The sequence below is a fragment of the Homarus americanus genome, unplaced genomic scaffold (genome assembly GCF_018991925.1).
Source record: "Homarus americanus isolate GMGI-L3 unplaced genomic scaffold, GMGI_Hamer_2.0 scaffold29851, whole genome shotgun sequence".
Taxonomy (NCBI): domain Eukaryota; kingdom Metazoa; phylum Arthropoda; class Malacostraca; order Decapoda; family Nephropidae; genus Homarus; species Homarus americanus.
Window position 1 is genome coordinate 135,001 of NW_024729972.1, and position 22,153 is coordinate 157,153.

General features: G+C 36.0%; 1 protein-coding gene across 1 annotated transcript in view; it reads left to right on the forward strand.

The window, feature by feature from the left end:
• LOC121866860 (voltage-dependent calcium channel subunit alpha-2/delta-3-like) overlaps window positions 1–22,153 on the forward strand; it is a 124,317-nt gene that overhangs the window by 78,758 nt on the left and 23,406 nt on the right. Inside the window, exons 15-26 of the mRNA XM_042366595.1 lie at window positions 1,460–1,540; window positions 2,048–2,122; window positions 2,639–2,692; window positions 8,633–8,737; window positions 10,242–10,271; window positions 14,206–14,277; window positions 14,493–14,649; window positions 15,298–15,346; window positions 15,759–15,913; window positions 16,265–16,315; window positions 17,306–17,402; window positions 21,134–21,166. Of these exons, the coding sequence (XP_042222529.1) occupies window positions 1,460–1,540; window positions 2,048–2,122; window positions 2,639–2,692; window positions 8,633–8,737; window positions 10,242–10,271; window positions 14,206–14,277; window positions 14,493–14,649; window positions 15,298–15,346; window positions 15,759–15,913; window positions 16,265–16,315; window positions 17,306–17,402; window positions 21,134–21,166 (959 nt within the window). The remainder of the gene's footprint in view (window positions 1–1,459; window positions 1,541–2,047; window positions 2,123–2,638; window positions 2,693–8,632; window positions 8,738–10,241; window positions 10,272–14,205; window positions 14,278–14,492; window positions 14,650–15,297; window positions 15,347–15,758; window positions 15,914–16,264; window positions 16,316–17,305; window positions 17,403–21,133; window positions 21,167–22,153) is intronic.

Below are 22,153 nucleotides of genomic sequence, written 5' to 3' on the forward strand. Positions count from 1 at the left end.
TTGAATTTGAGAATTTGTGAATGCAAAGCCATAATAAAATAAGAGACTTGATCAAAGTTTATATAGTGTGGCCTCTTCCGGTTTTAGAAAGTCAATAATGATAGTACTACTTTGCAGCTAACATCGCTCGCTCACCCACTTTCCAACAAATTAGACTTTCTGTAGATTTTAAAACCCAATTAGTTGTCACAGTCAAAGCCAATGTCAAATGTAGAGTTTAGTTTATTTATTTTTTGACCCCCCTCCTCCCCTCTCCATAGTTGCTTCAAGCCTAGACTATTGTGGATATTTGTAATGTAGTTTTCTATTGAATCAAACAACTACTAACTAATATGTGGTTAGCTTTCTTCGTGTAGAGCATCAGTGGTCAATCATTTTTATCTGTACGTAAGTGAGAATTAATTATTTATATCTGTTTTTGTTATTTTGGGTTGTAATCATCACTGACGTGTGTTCATTTTGAGTGAGGGAGAGCGGTGGTAAGGGGTTGAAGGTACAGTCAGCTCCATTTCTACCTGGTACAAGTGGCTGATACATTTTGTGACATGTGGCAATTCTGTGGAATGTTTATCTGGCATCATTAGTCTGGCTACTATTGCGAGGTTCCTTAGGGCCATTCTGGGAGTTTTAATAAGATGTAAACAAACACAGTGGTGCCACATCTCACAAAACGGCGCCGACCACTGTACTAGGTATGCGTCCCTCCCCCAGTCAGTCTGCCTCGGTCACCTTCATCCTTCCTTGCTCAGAGTCGCTCAAAATGGTCCAGTCTTTTTTGTCGTGTTTACAAAATTGTAATCTATAAAGTTAAAAGACGTTATTTATTTTACTATTTTGCTTAAACTTACTTGTGTCATAGTAACAAAACTGTTAATATATTTTTCATGTAAGTCACTTGTGAAGATTTAAGAATACAAGCGAGGGTTCCATATAAAGTGAAACTGCACACCTTGAGACTTTTTCTTCCTTCAATGCTCAAATGTCTCCCCTAGCGGAACACTCCCACATCTCATAACATGATTTAACATGATTTGCGTTTCTTTGCATCTCCGCAAGCCGTTTTCTTTTCAATATATGTATTTTGTTCACTGTTGTTTCTCTAGATTAGCTTGCAATTTATTTGTGTTTATTTCACCTGCCGTCAACACACCTAACAAGGCTGTCTCACACAACACCGAGACCACTCAGCACCTATAAGATAACATCAGTTTATTATTACTATTATTTACTCCTTATAACACAGTAAGTCTGTTAAACTTATTTTCCTGCAGTTTCTTTCAATTCCGCATGTTTTGGTCTTGCACTTTTACCTTCCTTGCAACTTCCCATTAATCGGGAAAAAGGGAATCATGTTATGACATTCAGGTCTTTCATTAGACTCATTAAATCTGCAGCATTAGCCCGTCCTTCCACCTTGATCTGTGACTCACTCCACAACTTCTCTGGTTTGTCTTGGCAGGTGAGAACAGCGAACTTGTTGGGCGTAGCAGGTACCGACGTCCCCATCCGTGAGATTGAGAAGCTCGTCCCCCCCTACAAGGTAAACAAACAGGGTCTTTTAGTCGCTGTAGTAGTTTGGGTCTTTCAAGCATAGATTCTGGATACTACAGGGTGTGATTGAAGGGGTGTGTGTCGTCTGTAGTGTGACGTGAGGGGTGGTTCTTTTGTCATGTCAAGGGAAGAAGGGGCATGTAATAAATTTAGTGTATGTGTGCTGAAATTGTCTTTGTTAAAGGATTCTTTTTTCTTCAGCATCATATAAAAATCTTTTACCTTAATGAGATGAATCACCTGATGAGTATGTCGTGACCTACAGAGTGTCACAAGATATACAACATTTTCTTTATAATTCAGTAGTATCTGTCGTGTACTTCTTTTGACAGGAAGAAAGATTATAAGTGTGTGAGTGTGTGTGTGTGTGTGTGTGTGTGTGTGTGTGTGTGTGTGTGTGTGTGTGTGTGTGTGTGTGTGTGTGTGTGTGTGTGTGTGTGTGTGTGTGTGTGTGTGTGTGTGTGTGTGTGTGTATTCACACTCCTCTACCTTCCAGCTTGGCGTCAACGGCTACTCCTTTATGGTAAACAGAAACGGCTATGTGCTTTACCATCCCGATCTACGCCCAGTGGTAAGTTATCTCTTTCTGTCTCTCACTTTCTCTCTCTCTAATGTCTCTCTATTTCTCTCTCACTTTACTATCCCATACCCTCTCTTGAGGCTTAAATATTTTCCTTAGAATTTTAAAATACATGTAATTTTGACTTTAGACATTACTTAGTGGCGTATAGTTTATCTGCCCACATTGGTCGACTTTTCCATACTAGAGTTTAATTCTCACCCACTGTGTGTGTTGTAAGACCTTGCTTTCCCTTATCTAAATACAGTATGCCCTTCTTAGTATTTTGTAGTCAAAATAAGAAGTCATTAAAATCCTCTTTGTAGGTTTAAAACATGGATTTTATAAGTTTCTTTTTTATATATATAAGCAGTATATATATTTACCAAACTTGCTCACTTAATTCTCTTGGATAGACTCCCCCTCCTCCCCCCCTCAGTATAAACATTAGTTTTTTAGCACTTTTTCCCTTTATTTTAATATTCCTTTCTATTTTCTATCACTTTTCTATCCTTGTTTTCTCCCTAGCACGAAGAAGCAAATGCTGAGGTACTGAGGAAGTCACGTGACAAGCGTAAATGGGTAACAACTAATAATTCCTCTTCATGTAGGCACGGCATACTATACTGAACTCTCTCTATTTCTCTATTATTATTATACATATGCAGTGTCCAGGGGGTAAAATGGAACCCCGGTCATCCGCTCTATGTCTGTGAAGCTGTTTAGATCAACATCAAGAGTGTGACAATGTTTCCTGTATCCTCCTGTATCCTCCTGTATCTTCCTGTACTTCTCAACCTGTATCTGTAGTATCCTCCCAGTGGTTGGTTACCTATATCCAAGCTGTGTACGTTACCTGTTGTCTTAATTAATGTATCTCCTTATATGAATGATCCCTGTGTTTGTAATACTTTTGTTTACCTGAGAGAAATCCATATCAGTCTGTCCTCAGTGTTTACTTTTGTGTCCCAAATAACCCATAGACCTGTATGTGGTGTCCTTAGTATCACCCGAGTCCCAGCAATCCCAGCAATCCTAGCAATCCTAGTAATCCCAGCATATACATCCATAGTGATACCTGTGTGTGTTTCCTGCTTAAGTCACCCACCTGACGGCTGTATGTGGGCATCTCTGCTAGTGTTGTTTACTCAGTAGTCCCTGTGAGACCGTGTAACCTGAGTATAATCTTACCTAACCTAACCTACCTACCCCGCTAGTTCAGGTATCACTGTAGAATATTGGCATCGCTGTAGAATTACTCAAGTATCATCGTAAAATGATAGTGTCACGGTAGAATCATTCAGGTACCACTGTAGATTGATAGTATCACTGTAGAAGGATTGCATCACTGTAGAATAACCCAGGTATCACCATAGAATGATAGTACCGCTTTAGAATTACCCTGGTATCATTGTAGAATTGTATAATCACTGTAGAATGTTAGTATCACTGTAGAATTATAGTATCCTGTGTAGAATCGCCCTGCTGTCACTGTAGAATGATAGTACCACTGTAGAATCACCCAGGTATCACTGTAGAATGATAGTATCCCTTTGAGAATCCCTTAGTATCCCTTTAGTAAGAATCCCTTTGTTTTGACTCAATAATGGCAGGCTTGGCAGCTAGTCCCTTGTTATATTAAACCCATCAGCCGTTTTAAGCCACTTGTGTTTTATATTTGTGAAAGAATTGGGTTTATTTTGATAACCGTGGCCTGGTAACCCTCGGTAAACCGTATATATACAGTATATATATAGTGAAACCTCTATTTAACGGACTCTATGTGAGAGGTTAGTCAGTTAGATTGAAGTCCGTTAAATATGAGACTGTTCTAACGGACTATGTGATGAGAGAAGGTAGTCCCGTCCCTTAGAACTTTGTCCGTTATATATGAAACTTTTTTCCTAACGGATTTTATGATAGAAGGTAATCCGTAAGATGCAAGTCCGTTAAATATGAAACTTTTATTTAACGGACTTTATGATGAAAGAAGTCCATTAAATCCGTTATAATGGAGGTTTCACCCATTATAGTTTAAGAATTATATTATTTTATCACATCGCTTTTCCCTACAGCTTACAACTTCCCTTAAAAAAAAAGCCAAAAAAAAAAAAAATAACGCTGTCACACTCTTGGTGATTAGCAGAGTTTCTCTTTAGTCTCTCTAGAGGATTTTAGCTTCCGTATTTGATAACTTCCCAGCATCTCATAAATGCCTTGCCATCATGAGGGAAAGATGGTGGACACTTCGAAGTTTTCCTGTATGTTTGTGGTTCAATGTTTCAGTAGAGTTCTTGAGGGTAGTATATGTTGTGGTCACGCCTTTCTGTTCCCGTTTTCTTTGGTGGAAAGTAATGTTAAAAAAAGGGGAAACTTAGATAAAAAAACAATTGATATCTTTTTCGGCGACAGGTAAGCTATTGCCTCGACTTCAATCAGTCTATTTACACCCTTAGTAGAGAATTATATTACTTAATGACTTAGTTTAGTTTTTAAAAATGGAGAATTCAATAGAGTATTTGATCATTACTTAAAACTACTAAATGGATTAAACTTTTCACCAATAGAATGAACAGATGATGTTTACATTGGCGAGTAAACTACAGAACCACTAGCATTATGGATCTCGTTGTGTCCGTCTGCATGTTTTGGTCTGACACTCATGACGACAACAAATTCACCTACGTCATAACATCTCACCTACGTCATAACATCAACGTAGACTAGAAGACATACATACATACACACATACATACACACATACACACATATACATACACACATACAAACATATATATATATATATACATTTCTGTGGTGATATTTCGCTTGGTTTGACGAACTGAAGTAGCATGACAATTGATATCTATATAAAAAAAATAAACGCTTTTATTTTTGTCTCTGCAGCTAAGTAACACGATACTTATCACTCCATTTTGCAAGGAACACAATGCTGATATAACCATTCTAATTATTATTATTATTATTATTATTATTATTATTATTATTATTATTATTATTATTATCATTTTTTACTAACATATTCCTTTTACTCTCTCTATTATGCTTGTTATTTCCTCTTAAATAATTAATATTTATTTGGTTTGCATATTTTCTTTTCCTGTTCACCATCGTCTGTTTTCTCAGCTTCCTTGAGTGTTTGTTACTCCATACAGTCAGTCGTCTTGTCATTGATTCTCTTATTTATGTTTCTGATACAAAAAAAAATAACATTATATATTTTTTTGTGTTTGTTTGTTTGTTTGTTTGTTTGTTGGTTGGTTTATAAGGAATGTCGTCAAGTTTGCTGTGCTGTGGTTAGTATTTCATTTATCTGCATGATATTGGTAACATATTATTATTACCATTACTATCTTTATTTATTATTTATCGTGGTTTTTTTTTATCGCTTTTGTTTTTGTTTTTGGATTGAAGATAAATTTATCTCTTTTTTTTAATTGCTATTATGACTATTATTACTGTGGATATAAAGTGACGTCATTACACTTGTTGTTATAGGGGGTTAAGTTAAGGTTAAGAAGGTGTCACTGTACCTGTGTGTGTGTGTGTGTGTGTGTGTGTGTGTGTGTGTGTGTGTGTGTTAATAGTGTGTTGAAGGGAATGAAATTATATCTAGTATCTTATTATTTGTGAATCAACTAGAGCTATTTTTAATCTATGTTAACTAGCCTAGATAATTATAGTACACTTAAATAGCTCAGGTGTTGAAGGTTAATTAAATATTTACCTGTTCTAATCAAGGTGAAATTTGATAGCTCAGGTATTGCATTAAAGATTCACAGATGATATGATATCGAATTTTTTTCCCTAGAAGTACTGTGTTACCGTTTGAGACCTTAACATAACTCTCTATAAGGAGGAAATTCACCCACAACTGAGTAAATACCACATTCAATCAACTTCACTCTAAGTCACTGATCTGACCAAGTTTTCCTGCCAGTCATAAGTCAGATTCTCAAGGCAATTATAAACTAGAAAATCAATTACTTACGGATTATATAAAAAATAAATAAATAAAATTAGTCACAGTAATGTATCAGGGTAGTTTGAGTGACATTGAAGTTAGTGAAGATATTAGAATTATTTATTTCATTATTTCCTGTCTTTCAAATTGGGGCGTAACTTAACCAAACATTTTATTGAGAATCTGAACCTGACATTATTTTTTTTTTTTTTTTGGTACCCTCTATCATCACCACCACTACCACTACCACCACCACCACTACCACTACCACCACCACCACCACTACCATACCACTACCACCAATTGCTTCTCCACCACTTCCTCCACCTTACCCAGTCTTATCTATCGGTCACCACTCCATCCTCTTGCATCTCTGACATAGATATAAGAAAAAAAATATATAAACCAAAAATAATAAGATGTGGTTTAATGGTTCCGTTTATCCATATATCGGGATATGTCTCTTACTGTATTGACGTAGAGTAGTTACGAGACATCATACGCTCTTATATATAATTGGTATTTTTAGGTAATTAACATATGTAATTTAAGTCTTAATCGATTATTTTCCCTATCCCAGCTTATGTCACCTAATGATTAACCACCACCATAACGGTACTTGGAGTGGTTAAGTTAGGTTAAGTTTGGTTAAGTTAGCTTGTATTATGTTAGGTTAGGTTAACTTAGGTTAGATACTAAATTTAAGTTTCGATTTTTAATTAATCTCCAAAAAGTGGATATAATTTTTTTTCCTCTATAAAATTTAATGACTAGATTAATAATAAGGAATCCATAAATTTAACTCAGTTTTAACACATTAATTCATGAAAAACAAAATGGATAGAAATATATTAAACAATTAGTAACTTTATATTATGGATTTCATAGACAAGAGAAAAATAATAACACTGCTAATGAGAGGTGATGTGGTGTGGCGGCCGACAGGTAACGTACTGTGTGGAACTAGTGAGCGTGACTACCGCCGGAATGTTAGAATTAGTTTATATTTCTTACTCAACACCACAGTAGTATATGAAGCTCCTGTCACCCAACACCTCCTTCTAGTACCCATATTAAGGGTTGGTATCCGGTATACAGTGTCAAACTTATAACCTTATCAACACAGATACAAACGACCTTACCCTAAGATATGAAAGACTTTAATCTTACTTACGAACGACTTTAACCTTAAGATACGAATGACCTTAACCTCAAATACGATCGACCTTAATATTACTTACGAATTACTTTAACCTAAGATATGAACGACTTTAATCATACTTACAAATGACCTTAACCTAAGATACGAACGACCTTAATCTTACTTACGAACAACCTTAACCTCAAGATACGAACGATCTTAACCTCAGATACGAACTACGAACAGTCTTAAACTCTCTTACGAACGACATTAGCCTCAAGATAAAAACGACCTTAACCTGAAGATACGAACAGTCTTAACCACGAGATACGATCGGATTACCAACCATATCGGGGCTGGCATCAGGTGCCAAGTGATAAGTGTCTTTACCCAAACACTTGTAACAATGTCAAGTGCCTTCACCACCACACGAAAGTAGTCTTTGCAATATTGACTAAATAGACATCGGGTTTTTACATAGATGATAAAGAAGAAGAAACTATTGTGTTGTTTTCTGTGTGTTGTAGAGATTGTGATGTGTTGATCAAAGTGTATTGTAACTTGCACAATAAGTCTTGAGTATCCTGCACCGATATTATTATTATAAAGTAGTAAGAGTTTGATATCATTAACCCGGGTTATAACATATTAATGGTAATCAATATTATTATCAAATTACATAAACACATATATACACACACAGAAAGATAAACCATTATGAAAGAAATAAAAATATTTCTTGAGTTAGAATGAAATTAAAGATTAAAATAAGTTTCCAGAATACAGTATGAGAGCCCCTACCCCCTACCCCCCTCTCCCTTGTAACCTCCTCCTCCTCCTCCTCCCCCCCCCCTCAAACTCCAAGGCTCATCAAAAACCAAAACCCTTCTGGCTAATCTGCTAATCCTCTCTCGCCCCTCCTCCCCCTCCATCCCCTCAACTCATTATACAACATTATATGCTTTAAATGCTTGCTGGCATAGTCAGGAAACAAATAATGTATGATAATTATATATAGTGGTAAGATTTAATGGTATAATGTTATTAATCTATATATTTGATTCCTCCTCCTCATCTCCTCCTCCTCCTCCTCCTCCTCCTCCTCCTCCTCCTCTTCACCCTCCCCTGTTCTGCTTATCTTTTTAGCACTTTTCCTTACCGCCCCTTTTGCTATTCCTCTTCTACTTCTTCTCCAATCTCTCTTTCTCTCTCTGTCTGTCTCTCTCTTTCTCTCCACTATTTCTCCTGTAGTGGCCTCAATTCTGCCATTCTCTCTCTCTCTCTCTCTCTCTCTCTCTCTCTCTCTCTCTCTCTCTCTCTCTCTCTCTCTCTCTCTCTCTCTCTCTCTCCTCTCTCTCTCGCTGGCGTGGATATTCCCACTCCACCCTTACACTAGTTCCAAGACATACTGAAGCCAAACTACAACAGTGTGGACTTTGCTGAGGTCGAACTGACAGACAACGAGGCAGGTCCTCGTGCCAACAACTCCGACCTCCTAGCGGTAAGTGGCGGCCCAGTTAGTATACATATTATATAATTAGTTAATACACTCATTATACATGTTATATAATTAATTAATACACTCATTATACATGTTATATAATTAGTTAATACACTCATTATACATGTTATATAGTTAATTAATACACTCATTATACATGTTATATAATTAGTTAATACACTCATACATGTTATATAATTAGTTAATACACTCATTATACATGTTATATAGTTAATTAATACACTCATTATACATGTTATATAGTTAATTAATACACTCATACATTAGGTCATATGATTAGTTAATACACTCATTATACAATAAATTATCACATCTACAATAAGTAACCACATCTACTACCATAAGTTACCACATCTACCATAAATTATCACATCTGCTACCATAAGTTACCACATCTACCATAAATTATCACATCTACTACCATAAGTAATCACATCTACCATAAATTATCACATCTACTACCATAAATTATCACATCTACTACCATAAGTAATCACATCTACTACCATAAATTATCACATCTACTGCCATAAGTTATCACATCTACTGCCATAAATTATTACATCTACTACCATAAGTTATCACATCTACTACCATAAATTATCACATCTACTACCATAAGTTATCACATCTACTGCCATAAATTATCACATCTACTACTATAAGTTATCACATCTACTGCCATAAATTATCACATCTACTGCCATAAGTTATCACATCTACTGCCATAAGTTATCACATCTACTACCATTAGTTATCACATCTACCATTAAGTCTTAAGTTTAGGTAAGTGTTCTTATTCTTTAATATAAACAAACTTTATTTTTTCTTCAATGGACGACAAACTATATAAACACCTTAACAATATTTGTGCATATAAATTAGTAATGTATATCGTCCGTGAGAATATTTTAACAGTTTCTTTATTTAACATAATTTCTATAATTTCACATAAAATTCAGTCAGTAATATTTTATTTTTATTTTTATGGTTGATTTTGTTTCAAGTTTATTAAATGCTTCTGATATTTTAAGATCGAGTTCTGAGATAACTGATGAATGTTTATATCTGATTGTATAGTTTTCATTTACATTGTAACATATTCAATAAATTCTGGCTTTGTTATTCATGATCTGATAATGTAAAACTGATGAACAACATTTCTCGTAATTGTCAAGTTGATATTTTTTATTACTAATAGTCATTGATGTGTTTTATGTAAGTCATTTTGAGTCAAGAGTTACTTAATAAACAGGTAACGTCATAATTAACTTTATAATTCAACCTGAGTAATTATATTACTGTAGATTATCAAGTGATTTCAGAATTCGATCTTAGAATCTATGTATCAAAATGGAATGCCTCTTAATCACCAGATCTCACCCTAATAAACCATGTATAATCTTTTGTGTTTTTTGTTTTCTCTCAACCTTTATTATTATGTGTTCTTCGATATTTCTCCTCCTTCCATGGTGTGGCGCAGCTGACAATGTGGAGAGATTACAATAGCAAGGTACTGGAGTGTGGAAGCCTAGCCTGGGCGGGTAGGCTTCTGTACCTGCCTTCAATCCTCTAGTGCTCTTTGTTTACAACTCCTCATGGTCCTCCTACTCTTCCTATTGGTCACACAAGATCAGGGGGAGGGGGTTGTCTCCTTCCCGTTGGTCAAGGAATAACTTAGAATGCCTCTGTCCTACTAGCCAAGGATTTGAAAGATATCCTCTTGTTTTGTCCTATTTTTGACTCTGGGCTTCTAGGACGTTTCTTGCCATTGGTTGAGGAGCCATGGAAGGCCTCTCTCTTCTTTAGTTAGGAGAGTGAAGATCGCTGTTGCTGCTGCTGCTGCTTCTTGGCTAAAAGACTCTGGAACTGTTCTTCTACTTAGCCACTTGCTTCCTATCGTGTTATTTCCGGCCTTGTTCATAGTTATATGGTCATCTTCAACGTCCAGTCTTTGTGTGTTATTCTTTTACTCATGTTTCTGTTCTTGCTGATGGAGGGGGCGGGGCCTCGACGATGATGGCTCCACCAATCACGTTTCATTACATTTTCTTCAAGACGGGAATGGCATGAACGGATTTTGTTTTGTGTTTTTTGCACCTTTGATGTGAAAATGACCATATAAGATGATGATGATGACCTTGGGTTCACAATAAACATACGTGTGTGGAGATCATGTACATTATTACTCTTTGATATTTATAAAAAAAATAGAATATATATGAGACAGTGAATCCAAGCTATTTTTCTGCTATGTTGGTCTTATGTGCATGTCATGTTGTTAACCCCAGTGATGTGGACGATGTTGGGGACACATAACTCTTGTTCGTGTTGTGTGGTAAACATATTCTACCAACATCATATTTTTATTTTCTCTGTTATTGTATATCATAGAAAAATAACTTCGTTAAATATATATGTATATAAAATTATTTCGTAAACAACGGAGAGTATTTGTCTCTTAATAGAAGGAAGAATTGCCTTTGTGAAATTAAAACAAAGTTATATATCACTACCAAAATCAAGATACTGTACTGTACCTGTGTTGGTAAATAACTCAGGTAGTTAATGAATATATCCAGCACTGTTCTCTTATCACTGGACGTCTCACAGGGGCATCAGCACATCATAGAGGCTCACCGGTATCTAACTCCCTCCCCCTCCCCCCAAGCTGGTGTGAAAAACCATCTGAAACCTTCCGCCACCAGCTGGTTATCTGCTCTTTATACAGATGGTTGCTTGGGGTCATCTGTTGAACGTAGTTGACTTATTCCCTCCCTCAATACTAACTGCAATTTCTAAGATTACTGTTTTTGGAGTATATGCAAAGCATCTCAAAAAAAAAGTATACAAACTAACTTACAGATATTCATAGTTATCACGTAAATGCTTCTAATATAACTTGGTTCTCCTCATTTGTTCCCACCTCGTAGATCAACAAGTGGGAACAATATTGAAGTTGTATTATAAACATTTACGTGGTCTCCTTTGTCTCTCCATCCCAAAAATATATAAGGCAGTTTGTTTACATTTTTTGCTGAGAGACTCCCTGTACGGTAGATGGTAGTTTGGTCCACCCAGAGTTATTGACAACGTATTGTAGAAAGTAGACGTGTGTAAGCGTGTGTTATCCTAGAGTTTATAAGACTTACTACGGCTAAATCATGACTGGTTTCTTGACTGACCAAACATTGACTGATTTCTTTGACTATTATGAGGTAATGGTAACTGTAATTAGTGTTATTGTTGAACAGTTGAACACATCAAGTCTGTGTTATATTCTTGGTTGTATCATCTCTCGTATGATAACATGATATAATGAAGCTATGACTGATATATTATGTTCTCTATGTTCTTTTATCTTTTATCATCAATGAATACAAGAACAAAAAACTCTGTTCTGGTGTTCTTCCATTTAACACCAGAACAAACAGTACTTAAGACTAGAAAGGGGCCTTTTAATGTTCTTCATATGATAATATTTGGTGTCTTGTACCAGTCCTCAGATGTCAACAACACAATCCTGTACAAACACACAGACTTTAGTTCAGTGTTATGTAGTAAGATGATAATTTTTGTTTTTACTCAACACTCGATATTCTTGTTAAATATGAATTAATTGTAGACTATCGTGTTAATGTTATCAAAGTTAACTAATTAATTGTAGACTAGAGTGTAAATGTTAGAATATCAAACTTAATGATTTATAATGAGAAACGTAGAAAGAATTTTGATGTTTTGAGAAAAAACATTCATAACATTCTTTCTATGCCTCAAAGTTATCTTACCTGGCATATAAAGGTGTTAGTTATTACTTAATGAGGGATACACATAGTTACTGTAACTTTGAATTAGATGAAAATAAAGTGAATTTAATCAAGAGAAAAATACAAGTTGGATCTAATCTTTATTCTACTAGTTCCAATCTGTCTCTTATATTACCTAAACTTACCAATCCGATTAGTCAAGCAGATGTTTTAACGTAACCCATTGTTGACTTTTGTTGTTGGAAGGAATAATTCTGGTATGATCAATTTTTTAGAAAGATATAAATAAAAAAAATGTTTACTGTAGACTACATAAGGAAAGTTTAGTGTTTTAGTTAAGAATTATTATGTTGATTTGGACTTGACTTCATGCTAGCCTCACACTTCTGGAGTCGTGATATTCAGAACGAATTTGACCAACATTGTTATTATCCTATGACCCCCCCCTTGTGTTTTGATCTGTTTATCGTAATGTTGCCTCTTCCTCTTTTCCTCGTAATTCCCTATTCTTCTATATTTTATCCTTTTTCTCTCTGCATTACATCTTTTCCTCTCAATTCCTTTATAGTTGTTAATCTGTCTATTTCTTTAGATTTTATGTCATTGTTTACATCTCGTCTGGAACACAGCCTGAGACCTGTAACTCTCTCTTATGCCTGTAGATGTGAACCCTCTGTCTTGCCCCTCCTCACCCCTCTCTCTTCCCTTTAATTCACCCCCCTCCTCCCCCTCTCTCTTCCCTTTAATTCACCCCTCCTCCTTCTCCCTCCCCCCTTCAACTCACCCCCTTACTCTCCCATTCAACCCATTCCTCTCCTCCCTCTCTCTCCCCCTTCAATTCACCCCTCCACCTCCCTCTCCCCTTCAACTTATTCCCCCCTCTCTCTCCCCCCTTCAATTCACCCCTTCCACCTCCCTCTCTCCCCATCAACTCACTCCCTCCTCCCTTATTTTCGTATTAACTCGAGATAACATTTACCCTTAGAACTTGAGTCATTTAACGTATGGTAATTACAATAAAGACTTTATCCAATTACCTACCTGGGCATAATCAGCACCTGTGTGTATGTGTGTGTATCAGTTCTAAGGTGATTCAAAACATGACAGAAATTAGCAGTAATTACCTCGCACTGTAGATTGAGACTAATTTTAACCCCATTATTACGGAGGCGTCACGTATTTGGGTTAAGACGTCGCTGTTTATTTTATTTGGTTAACGTCAGATGACTGTATTCAGTACAGGAGGGGTTAGTAGACTATCTCCCCCCCCCCCTCAATAGATTAGTGTATTAGTTTATTTACTAATTAAAAAACCCACTAGTTAAGACCTGTTGTTGTTGTTGTTGTTGTTGTGTATTAATACATTATAATATCAACATAAAAACAGTTTATTGATGTTATACTAAAAAATAAATCTTGACATTAATTAGACACTTATAGTTGACGTAAAATCAGTTCAAGTCAAGAATTCTGTCATGTTTTGTACTTGTCCTCCTCAGTTCGTGTTAAAATAATCCTTGTACTTGTTTTCCTCCCTTGTCTATTTCAACCAATTTTCCTACTTAGTTACTTGCCCATTTCAGCCAATTTTCTTACTTATTACAACACACAAGCGCCAATAGTTCTGATTCTGCTCTGGGTTAACTCTTACAAATTTCTCATCCGATACTGTTTTTGCAGCTTCGTCGTGAGTTGATTGAGCAGCGCGATGTTGAGGCTATGCATGCTGTTAAGATTCACCTGGACGGCATGGTAAGAGAAACACAGTCTGGTATGTTGTATTGTTGATAAAATGATATCGGGTGTATTAAACCTTTGATGCTGATGGTTTAAACCTTTGACAACAATGGTTTTAAACCTTTGAGGATACGATGATATAACCCTTTGAGGAAGATGGTCTAAAGTTTAACCCTTTCATGACAATTGTTTCTACCAACCTAAGCTAAACCTTCCCCCCCTTCCTTCAGAAACGCGTTGTTCAGAGGGAGCAGTGGTATTATACACAGATGATTGGTGGAACGCCCTTCAGTCTGGGGATTGCCTTACCTGAATCCTATGGCAAATATAAAGTACACGGACAGATAGAACTTACCAGGGAAATTCAAGATCCACGGACCAATAAGGGTAAGTTGGGTTATGTTCGGTACAGTCACTCAAAAAAATCTATCTGTACTTGGTGTGATCGATGAGTTTCACAATGAACACTGTGACTCCTGTTGCCTCGGTAGGGTTGTCAAAATCCTTCGTCCGTTGTGTTATATTGTCTCAACACAATGTGGTATAGATAGTTTTTTTTTTTGAGTGGGTGTAAGTAGATATTAGGGAAGTTTTAAGTGAATTACTTGTCTATGTGGGTGAAAAGTGTTAAGTATGTAGTTTATTTATGTGTGAGAAGTAGTGTTATTAAGTAAAACATTTGTTTATGTGGAAAGTAGAGAAATAAGATCAAGTGAATTGGAATATGATAATAAACCTTTGAGTACTAATGATTTAAACCCCTTGAGTACATTAATACACGAATTACATTAATTTAGTCATGAGATTACCTTAATGTACTCAAAGGATTAAAAATTCACTAGTACTCAAAGGGGTACAGAGTCAAACAAAAACAATACCCTTGTTTAAAATAGTCGCGTATAAAAAAAAACGGGCATTCTTTTTTGGACTCAACTGTATATATTTCAATGTTGTCATGACGTAATAAACTGACTGTGTTATAAGTGTCTAAATGTCTTGTAAACGTATGAAATTGATTTATTTATATAATTTCAGAGATTATGGATCACTTTGCCTCTGGTAACTGGACTCTGCACCCTGATTGGTAAGTTGAGTGTGTGTGTGTGTGTGTGTGTGTGTGTGTGTGTGTGTGTGTGATAATACCTACAAAATCTTAAATTACATGGTGTATATATTAGTATGTCTGCCCTGGATATAGTATTTGAGTAATATTAGTACCTTTTTTCTCTGGCCAGGGTGTCCTGTACTCAATTCATATTGTACTTTCTCTCAATTAACACCAAGATTTACTCATTTAGTTATGTACGCTCTCTTATCTACCCCAATATGTACTCAATCAGTAACGTACTCTCTCTCATCTACCTCAATATGTACTCAATCAGTAAGGTAATCTCTCTTATCTTGCCCCAATATGTACTCATTTAGTATTGCACTCTCACTTATCTCTCCCCTAATATGTACTCAATCAATAATGTACTGTCATCTTTCCTCCCTAGGGTGTATTGCGAGTACAAGTATGACCAGAACAGAGTCTTCCAGAGCCCTGAGGATCTTATGAAAGACTTCCTGTCCCGTGCCCAGAAACCACACTGGAAGTGGCGCTCCACCCGTACCCGCCCCCCTCCTGAGCCAACCATGAACCAGGCACAGTGTGAGTGTTTATCTGTCTTACTTATCATGCTTAGTTCTCATTCATAACTCATAAATATCCTGTTTCACTCTTATCATGCTTAGTTCTCATTCATAACTCATAAATATCCTGTTTCACTCTTATCATGCTTAGTTCTCATTCATAACTCATAAATAGGATGTCATATTTATTATGCTTGGAGACTTATTTACATTCATGACTTATATTTGACTCATACTACTCTGTGATGCTTACGGTTCCTAACTTACATGTGTGTGTGTGTGTGTGAGTGTGTGTGTGTGTGTGTGTGTGTGTGTGTGTGTGTGTGTGTGTGTGTGCCATGAAACAAACTAATGTTTATCCACCCACCAGACAATACCTGGAAGCCCGTTGTGGAAGACGATAGGAGTGAGAATTATTATTGTAAGTATACCACCTGTTGCACCTCTCATTAGCACTTCTGTACCTGTCCTTCTCACTCATAACTCATAAATATCCTGTTTCATACTTATCATGCTTAAGTCTTACTCACAAATGAACCAGGCCAAGTTTGAGTGTTTGCTTGTCATATTTATTATGCTTGGAGACTTATTTACATTCATGACTTATATTTGACTCATACTACTCTGTGATGCTTACGGTTCCTAACTTACATGTGTGTGTGTGTGTGTGAGTGTGTGTGTGTGTGTGTGTGTGTGTGTGTGTGTGTGTGTGTGTGTGTGCCATGAAACAAACTAATGTTTATCCACCCACCAGACAATACCTGGAAGCCCGTTGTGGAAGACGATAGGAGTGAGAATTATTATTGTAAGTATACCACCTGTTGCACCTCTCATTAGCACTTCTGTACCTGTCCTTATTAGCACACCTGTACCTGTCCTTATTAGCCCATCTATACCTGTCCTTATTAGGCCACCTGTACCTGTCCTTATTAGCACACCTGTACCTGTTCTTTACTCTCATTAGCACACCTGGACCTGTCCTTATTAGCACACCTGTACCTGTTCTTTACTCTCATTAGTACACCTGTACCTGTCCTTATTAGCACACCTGTACCTGTCCTTACTCACACCTTTATATATACCTGTACCGTAAGCCTTCTGAGCTGAGGTAATTTTTTTCCTAGAATGGTCTCTTAGCCTGTATTAATCTCTATAGTAGTTTGTCCTAGGAGAAGAGTAGATATTTATAAAAGAAATGAAAGTGTTAAACAGAAATATTGTCTTTCTATCTAAAATATAATTATAACAGTAGAATATAAGTCATTGTAAGTATAGTGTAAGTACAGTACATGTGTAAGTAATAGTTGTAAGTGAGTGTAAGTGTGTGTGTGTGTGTGTGTGTGCTGTAACTACTCTCCCACTCTCACATACACTCTCTCACTCTCTCTCTCTCTCTCACTTTCTCTCTCAGGTGACAAGGACTTGGTACAAAGCCTTCTGTTCGACGCCAGAGCTACCAACGTATATGAAAACAAAGGCGATGTTGAGGATTTGATTGAAGGAAAAAAGTAAGTCACCCCTTGAATTCGTTCTCTGTTGCTGCTTCTTCACTTTTCCGTTTTCTTGTTAGTGATAGACAGGATTAGACAGGGATAGACAGGAATGGTGTTAGGTTCAAAATAAACAAAACATATATTGGAAAAGAGAGTTTGAAGCTATTTAATAAAAGTGAAGGAAATAATGAAATCAAATAATATTTAATTGATTTAAAGAATTTATTTTTGCGATTCACCAAATAATAGTAAATATAGAACTAAAATAAAAACAAAATCCACTTATATAAATACTGAAAAAAGTTGTTACACGTAAATGTTTTGTTTTTAATAGTTAAAATTTTACTATAATATTTACAGTCTATAACCAAAAATTCCGCCATTGTGAGTATAATTTTCTAAGACTTATTTCTAAACATGATTTGGAAGACATGAAAGTAAATTTAAATAAGAAAGATATTTTTCTGTAAGTTCGAACAGTAATTGTCTAGTGTTGAGGAATTTATTCAAGATTTTAATTATTGAAATACAGACAAAGATGAAAAAAATTAAAACCCATTACCTGTACTGAAAATTAACTAGAGAGAAAAGAAATTCCTAGGGCGATCAACACTCTCTATATAATTACCTTTTAATTCCTAGGGCGATCAACACTCTCTATATAATTACCTTTTAATTCCTAGGGCGATCAACACTCTCTATATAATTACCTTTTAATTCCTAGGGCGATCAACACTCTCTATATAATTACCTTTTAATTCCTAGGATGAACAATAATTTCTCTATTTTATGATTAGATTAACTACTAATAACTTTGCTGATGGTTGAGATTAGGTTAGGTTAGGTTTGGTAAGGTTAAGATAGATGCGGTTAGGGTAAGTAATAATTACACTGATTAGTCTTACTAGCTCACATAATTACATTGTCTTAATCGTTAGAGTCTTATCCTAATTAAAATTTAAATCTTTCATAAATTATTATTAAATATTACGGTTCAATCATTCACTATTTAGTTATTACTGAGGTCAATTATTGTGTGTCTTCAATAAACTCCTTGTTAGCATGTCAAGGAAAGATGTCAGTAGTGATTAGTGAACATTCAGCTAGTTAAGGTAATTAAGGTAGTTAATAATTAGGCATTCTGGTTATTTTCTTATACTCAACACCGCTTGATTATGTTCTCTGTGGAGCACAAATTTAGTTCAAAAAATTATTGAGGCTCAATTTCCATAACAAGACTCAAAAATAAAAATAAATCAGTTTATTTCAATATAATAAAGAATTAAATCATATAATTATTCACCCAGTTATTTTGTTTTTATTCATCATTAAAAAATAAAATCGATTTGCTTGTGATGTATAATTTTCTTTTATAATCTTGTATGGAAATTTAGCCTTAAGATTTTGTTATGTGATTCTGATGATTCTGTATTAACCAAGAATCTTTTTTTTTGTGACAAGCAACATTATAGAACAAGGACCCCCCTCCCTTTGTTTACTTTCTCTCCACCAATCAATGATCTTTATACTTTCTCTCCACCAATCAATGATCTCTATAGTTTCTCTCCACCAATCAATGATCTTTATACTTTCTCTCCACCAATCAATGATCTTTAAATACTTTCTCTCCACCAATCAATGATCTCTATACTTTCTCTCCACCAATCAATGATCTTTATACTTTCTCTCCACCAATCAATGATCTTTATACTTTCTCCCCACCAATCAATGATCTTTATACTTTCTCTCCACCAATCAATGATCTTTATACTTTCTCTACACCAATCAATGATCTTTATACTTTCTCTCCACCAATCAATGATCTCTATACTTTCTCTCTGCCAATCAATGATCTCTATACTTTCTCTCCACCAATCAATGATCTCTATACTTTCTCTACACCAATCAATGATCTTTATACTTTCTCTCCACCAATCAATGATCTTTATAGTTTCTCTCTACCAATCAATGATCTCTATACTTTCTCTCCACCAATCAATGATCTTTATACTTTCTCTCCACCAATCAATGGTCTTTATACTTTCTCTACACCAATCAATGATCTCTATACTTTCTCTCCACCAATCAATGATCTTTATACTTTCTCTCCACCAATCAATGATCTTTAAATACATTCTCTACACCAATCAATGATCTTTATACTTTCTCTACACCAATCAATGATCTCTATACTTTCTCTCCACCAATCAATGATCTTTATACTTTCTCTACACCAATCAATGATCTTTATACTTTCTCTACACCAATCAATGATCTCTATACTTTCTCTACACCAATCATTTTCCATTTTCTCATATTTCCTCATTTTTCATTATCTCCAGGTATTTCTATCTCTCTTTTCTTTCTCCTCTTTTCCATTATTCTATTTCCTAATTCCTTCAACTAACCAATGACTTTCCTCATTAAATAATCACTGTCCTCACTAACCAATCACTGTCCTCACTAACCAATCACTGTCCTCACTAACCAATCACTGTCCTCACTAACCAATCACTGTCCTCACTAACCAATCACTGTCCTCACTAACCAATCACTGTCCTCACTAACCAATCATTGTCCTCACTAACCAATCATTGTCCTCACTAACCAATCACTGTCCCCTACCAACCAATCACCGTCCCCATCAACCAATCACTGTCCTCACTAACCAATCATTGTCCCCACTAGCCAATCATTGTCCCTCACTAACCAATCACTGTCCTCACTAACCAACTGTCCCACCAACCAATCAATGTCCTCAAATCAATCATTGTCCTCACTAACTGATCACCGTCTTCTACCAACCAATCACCGTCCTCACCAACCAATCATTGTCCTCACTAACCAATCACCGTCCTCACTAACCAATCATTGTCCCCATTTAACCAATCAATGTCCTCGCTAACCAATTACTGTCCTCATACTAACCAATCATTGTCCCTCACTAACTGATCACCGTTCCTCACTAACCAATCACTGTCCCGCCAACCAATCACCGTCCACTAACCAATCACGTCATCACTAACCAATCACTGTCCTCACTAACCAATCACTGTCCTCACCAACCAATCACCGTCCCTCACTAACCAATCATTGTCCCTCACTAACCACTGTCCTCACTAACCAATCACTGTCCTCACTCAACCACCACTGTCCTCATTAACCACTGTCCTCACCAACCAATCACTGTCCCTCACCAACTGATCACTGTTCCTCACTCAACCAATCACTGTCCCTCGCTAACCAATCACCGTCCTCACTAACCATTCATTGTCATCACTAACCAATCACCGTCCTCACTAACCAATCACTGTCCTCACTAACCAATCACTGTCCTCACTAACCAATCATTGTCCCTCACTAACCAATCACTGTCCTCATTAACCAACACGTCCTCACTAACCAATCATTGTCCCTCACTAACCAATCATTGTCCTCACTAGCCAATCACTGTCCTCACTAACCAATCACCGTCCTCAACAACCAATCAATGTCCTCACTAACCAATCATTGTCCTCACTAACCAATCACTGTCCTCACTAACCAATCATTGTCCTCACTAACCAATCACTGTCCTCACTAACCAATCATTGTTCTCACTAACCAATCACTGTGCTCACTAACCAATCAATGTCCTCACTAACCAATCATTGTCCTCGCTAACCAATCACTGTCCTCACTAACTGATGATTATCCTCACTAACTGCTCACTGTCCTCACTAACCAATCAATTTCCTCACAACCAGCCCAGTGGCGATTTACATAACGCTCTTGTACAGGTACAGTACTCGTCCTTAGGGGTTTATTTCCACTAATACTGTAACTTCCGATCCCTACAATCTGACCTGTAATCACCTGTATTATGGTATACCGTATAGTGGTACAAGGTGTCATATCTAGTTCATTTTATTCAGAAACTCAAGTACAGTACAGGTGTGGGAATAAATTACAGGTACAGTAATTTTCCCCGTGGTTACAGAATCATACAGGTGTGTACCTTAATTAGCTTAGGACAGATTATGAAGCATCAGGTATGACATATATGGTAATTATATATGGTTAAATAATGAATTAATTTAACATCCGTATTAGCGTCATGATAAAGAGTTGTCATTTAAGACTGTACTGTACAGTATGTGAGGAAGTGTGAAGTTCATTTGTAAACACATTTTGTGCTTTTCTATATCTCTATAACATAACACAAGGCATTATAGTTATTTTCCTATATAATAAACTGCTTTGTGTTATATATATGGATGATGCCTGTGTTATATCAAGTCTTATATATACGTATTAAGTGAAGTTTCAAGAGGACTTTACCTCTTAAATGCTAAAATCATTTTTTTTCTTTCATGAATACGGAATTTTTTTTATCTAATTTTTGGCTTAAATAAATTTTTTGGGTCGCAAGTTAATGCTAGTTTAACCCTTTTGTGATGATGGTTTAACCCTTTGGAGATGATGGTTTAACCCTTTGGAAATGATGGTTTAACTCTTTGGCGATGATGGTTTAACCCTTTGGAAATGATGGTTTAACTCTTTGGCGATGATGGTTTAACCCTTTGGAAATGATGGTTTAGCCCTTTGGAAATGATGGTTTAACCCTTTGTAGATGATTTATCCCTTTGGAAATGATGGCTTAACCCTTTCTAGACCATGGTTTAACAGGATGATAGCTGATTTACTTAAGAATGCTAGATAAATTATAGCTTCAATCTATCATCCTCAGAAGAGCAAAAAAAAGAAAAAATAGGAAAAAACTATGT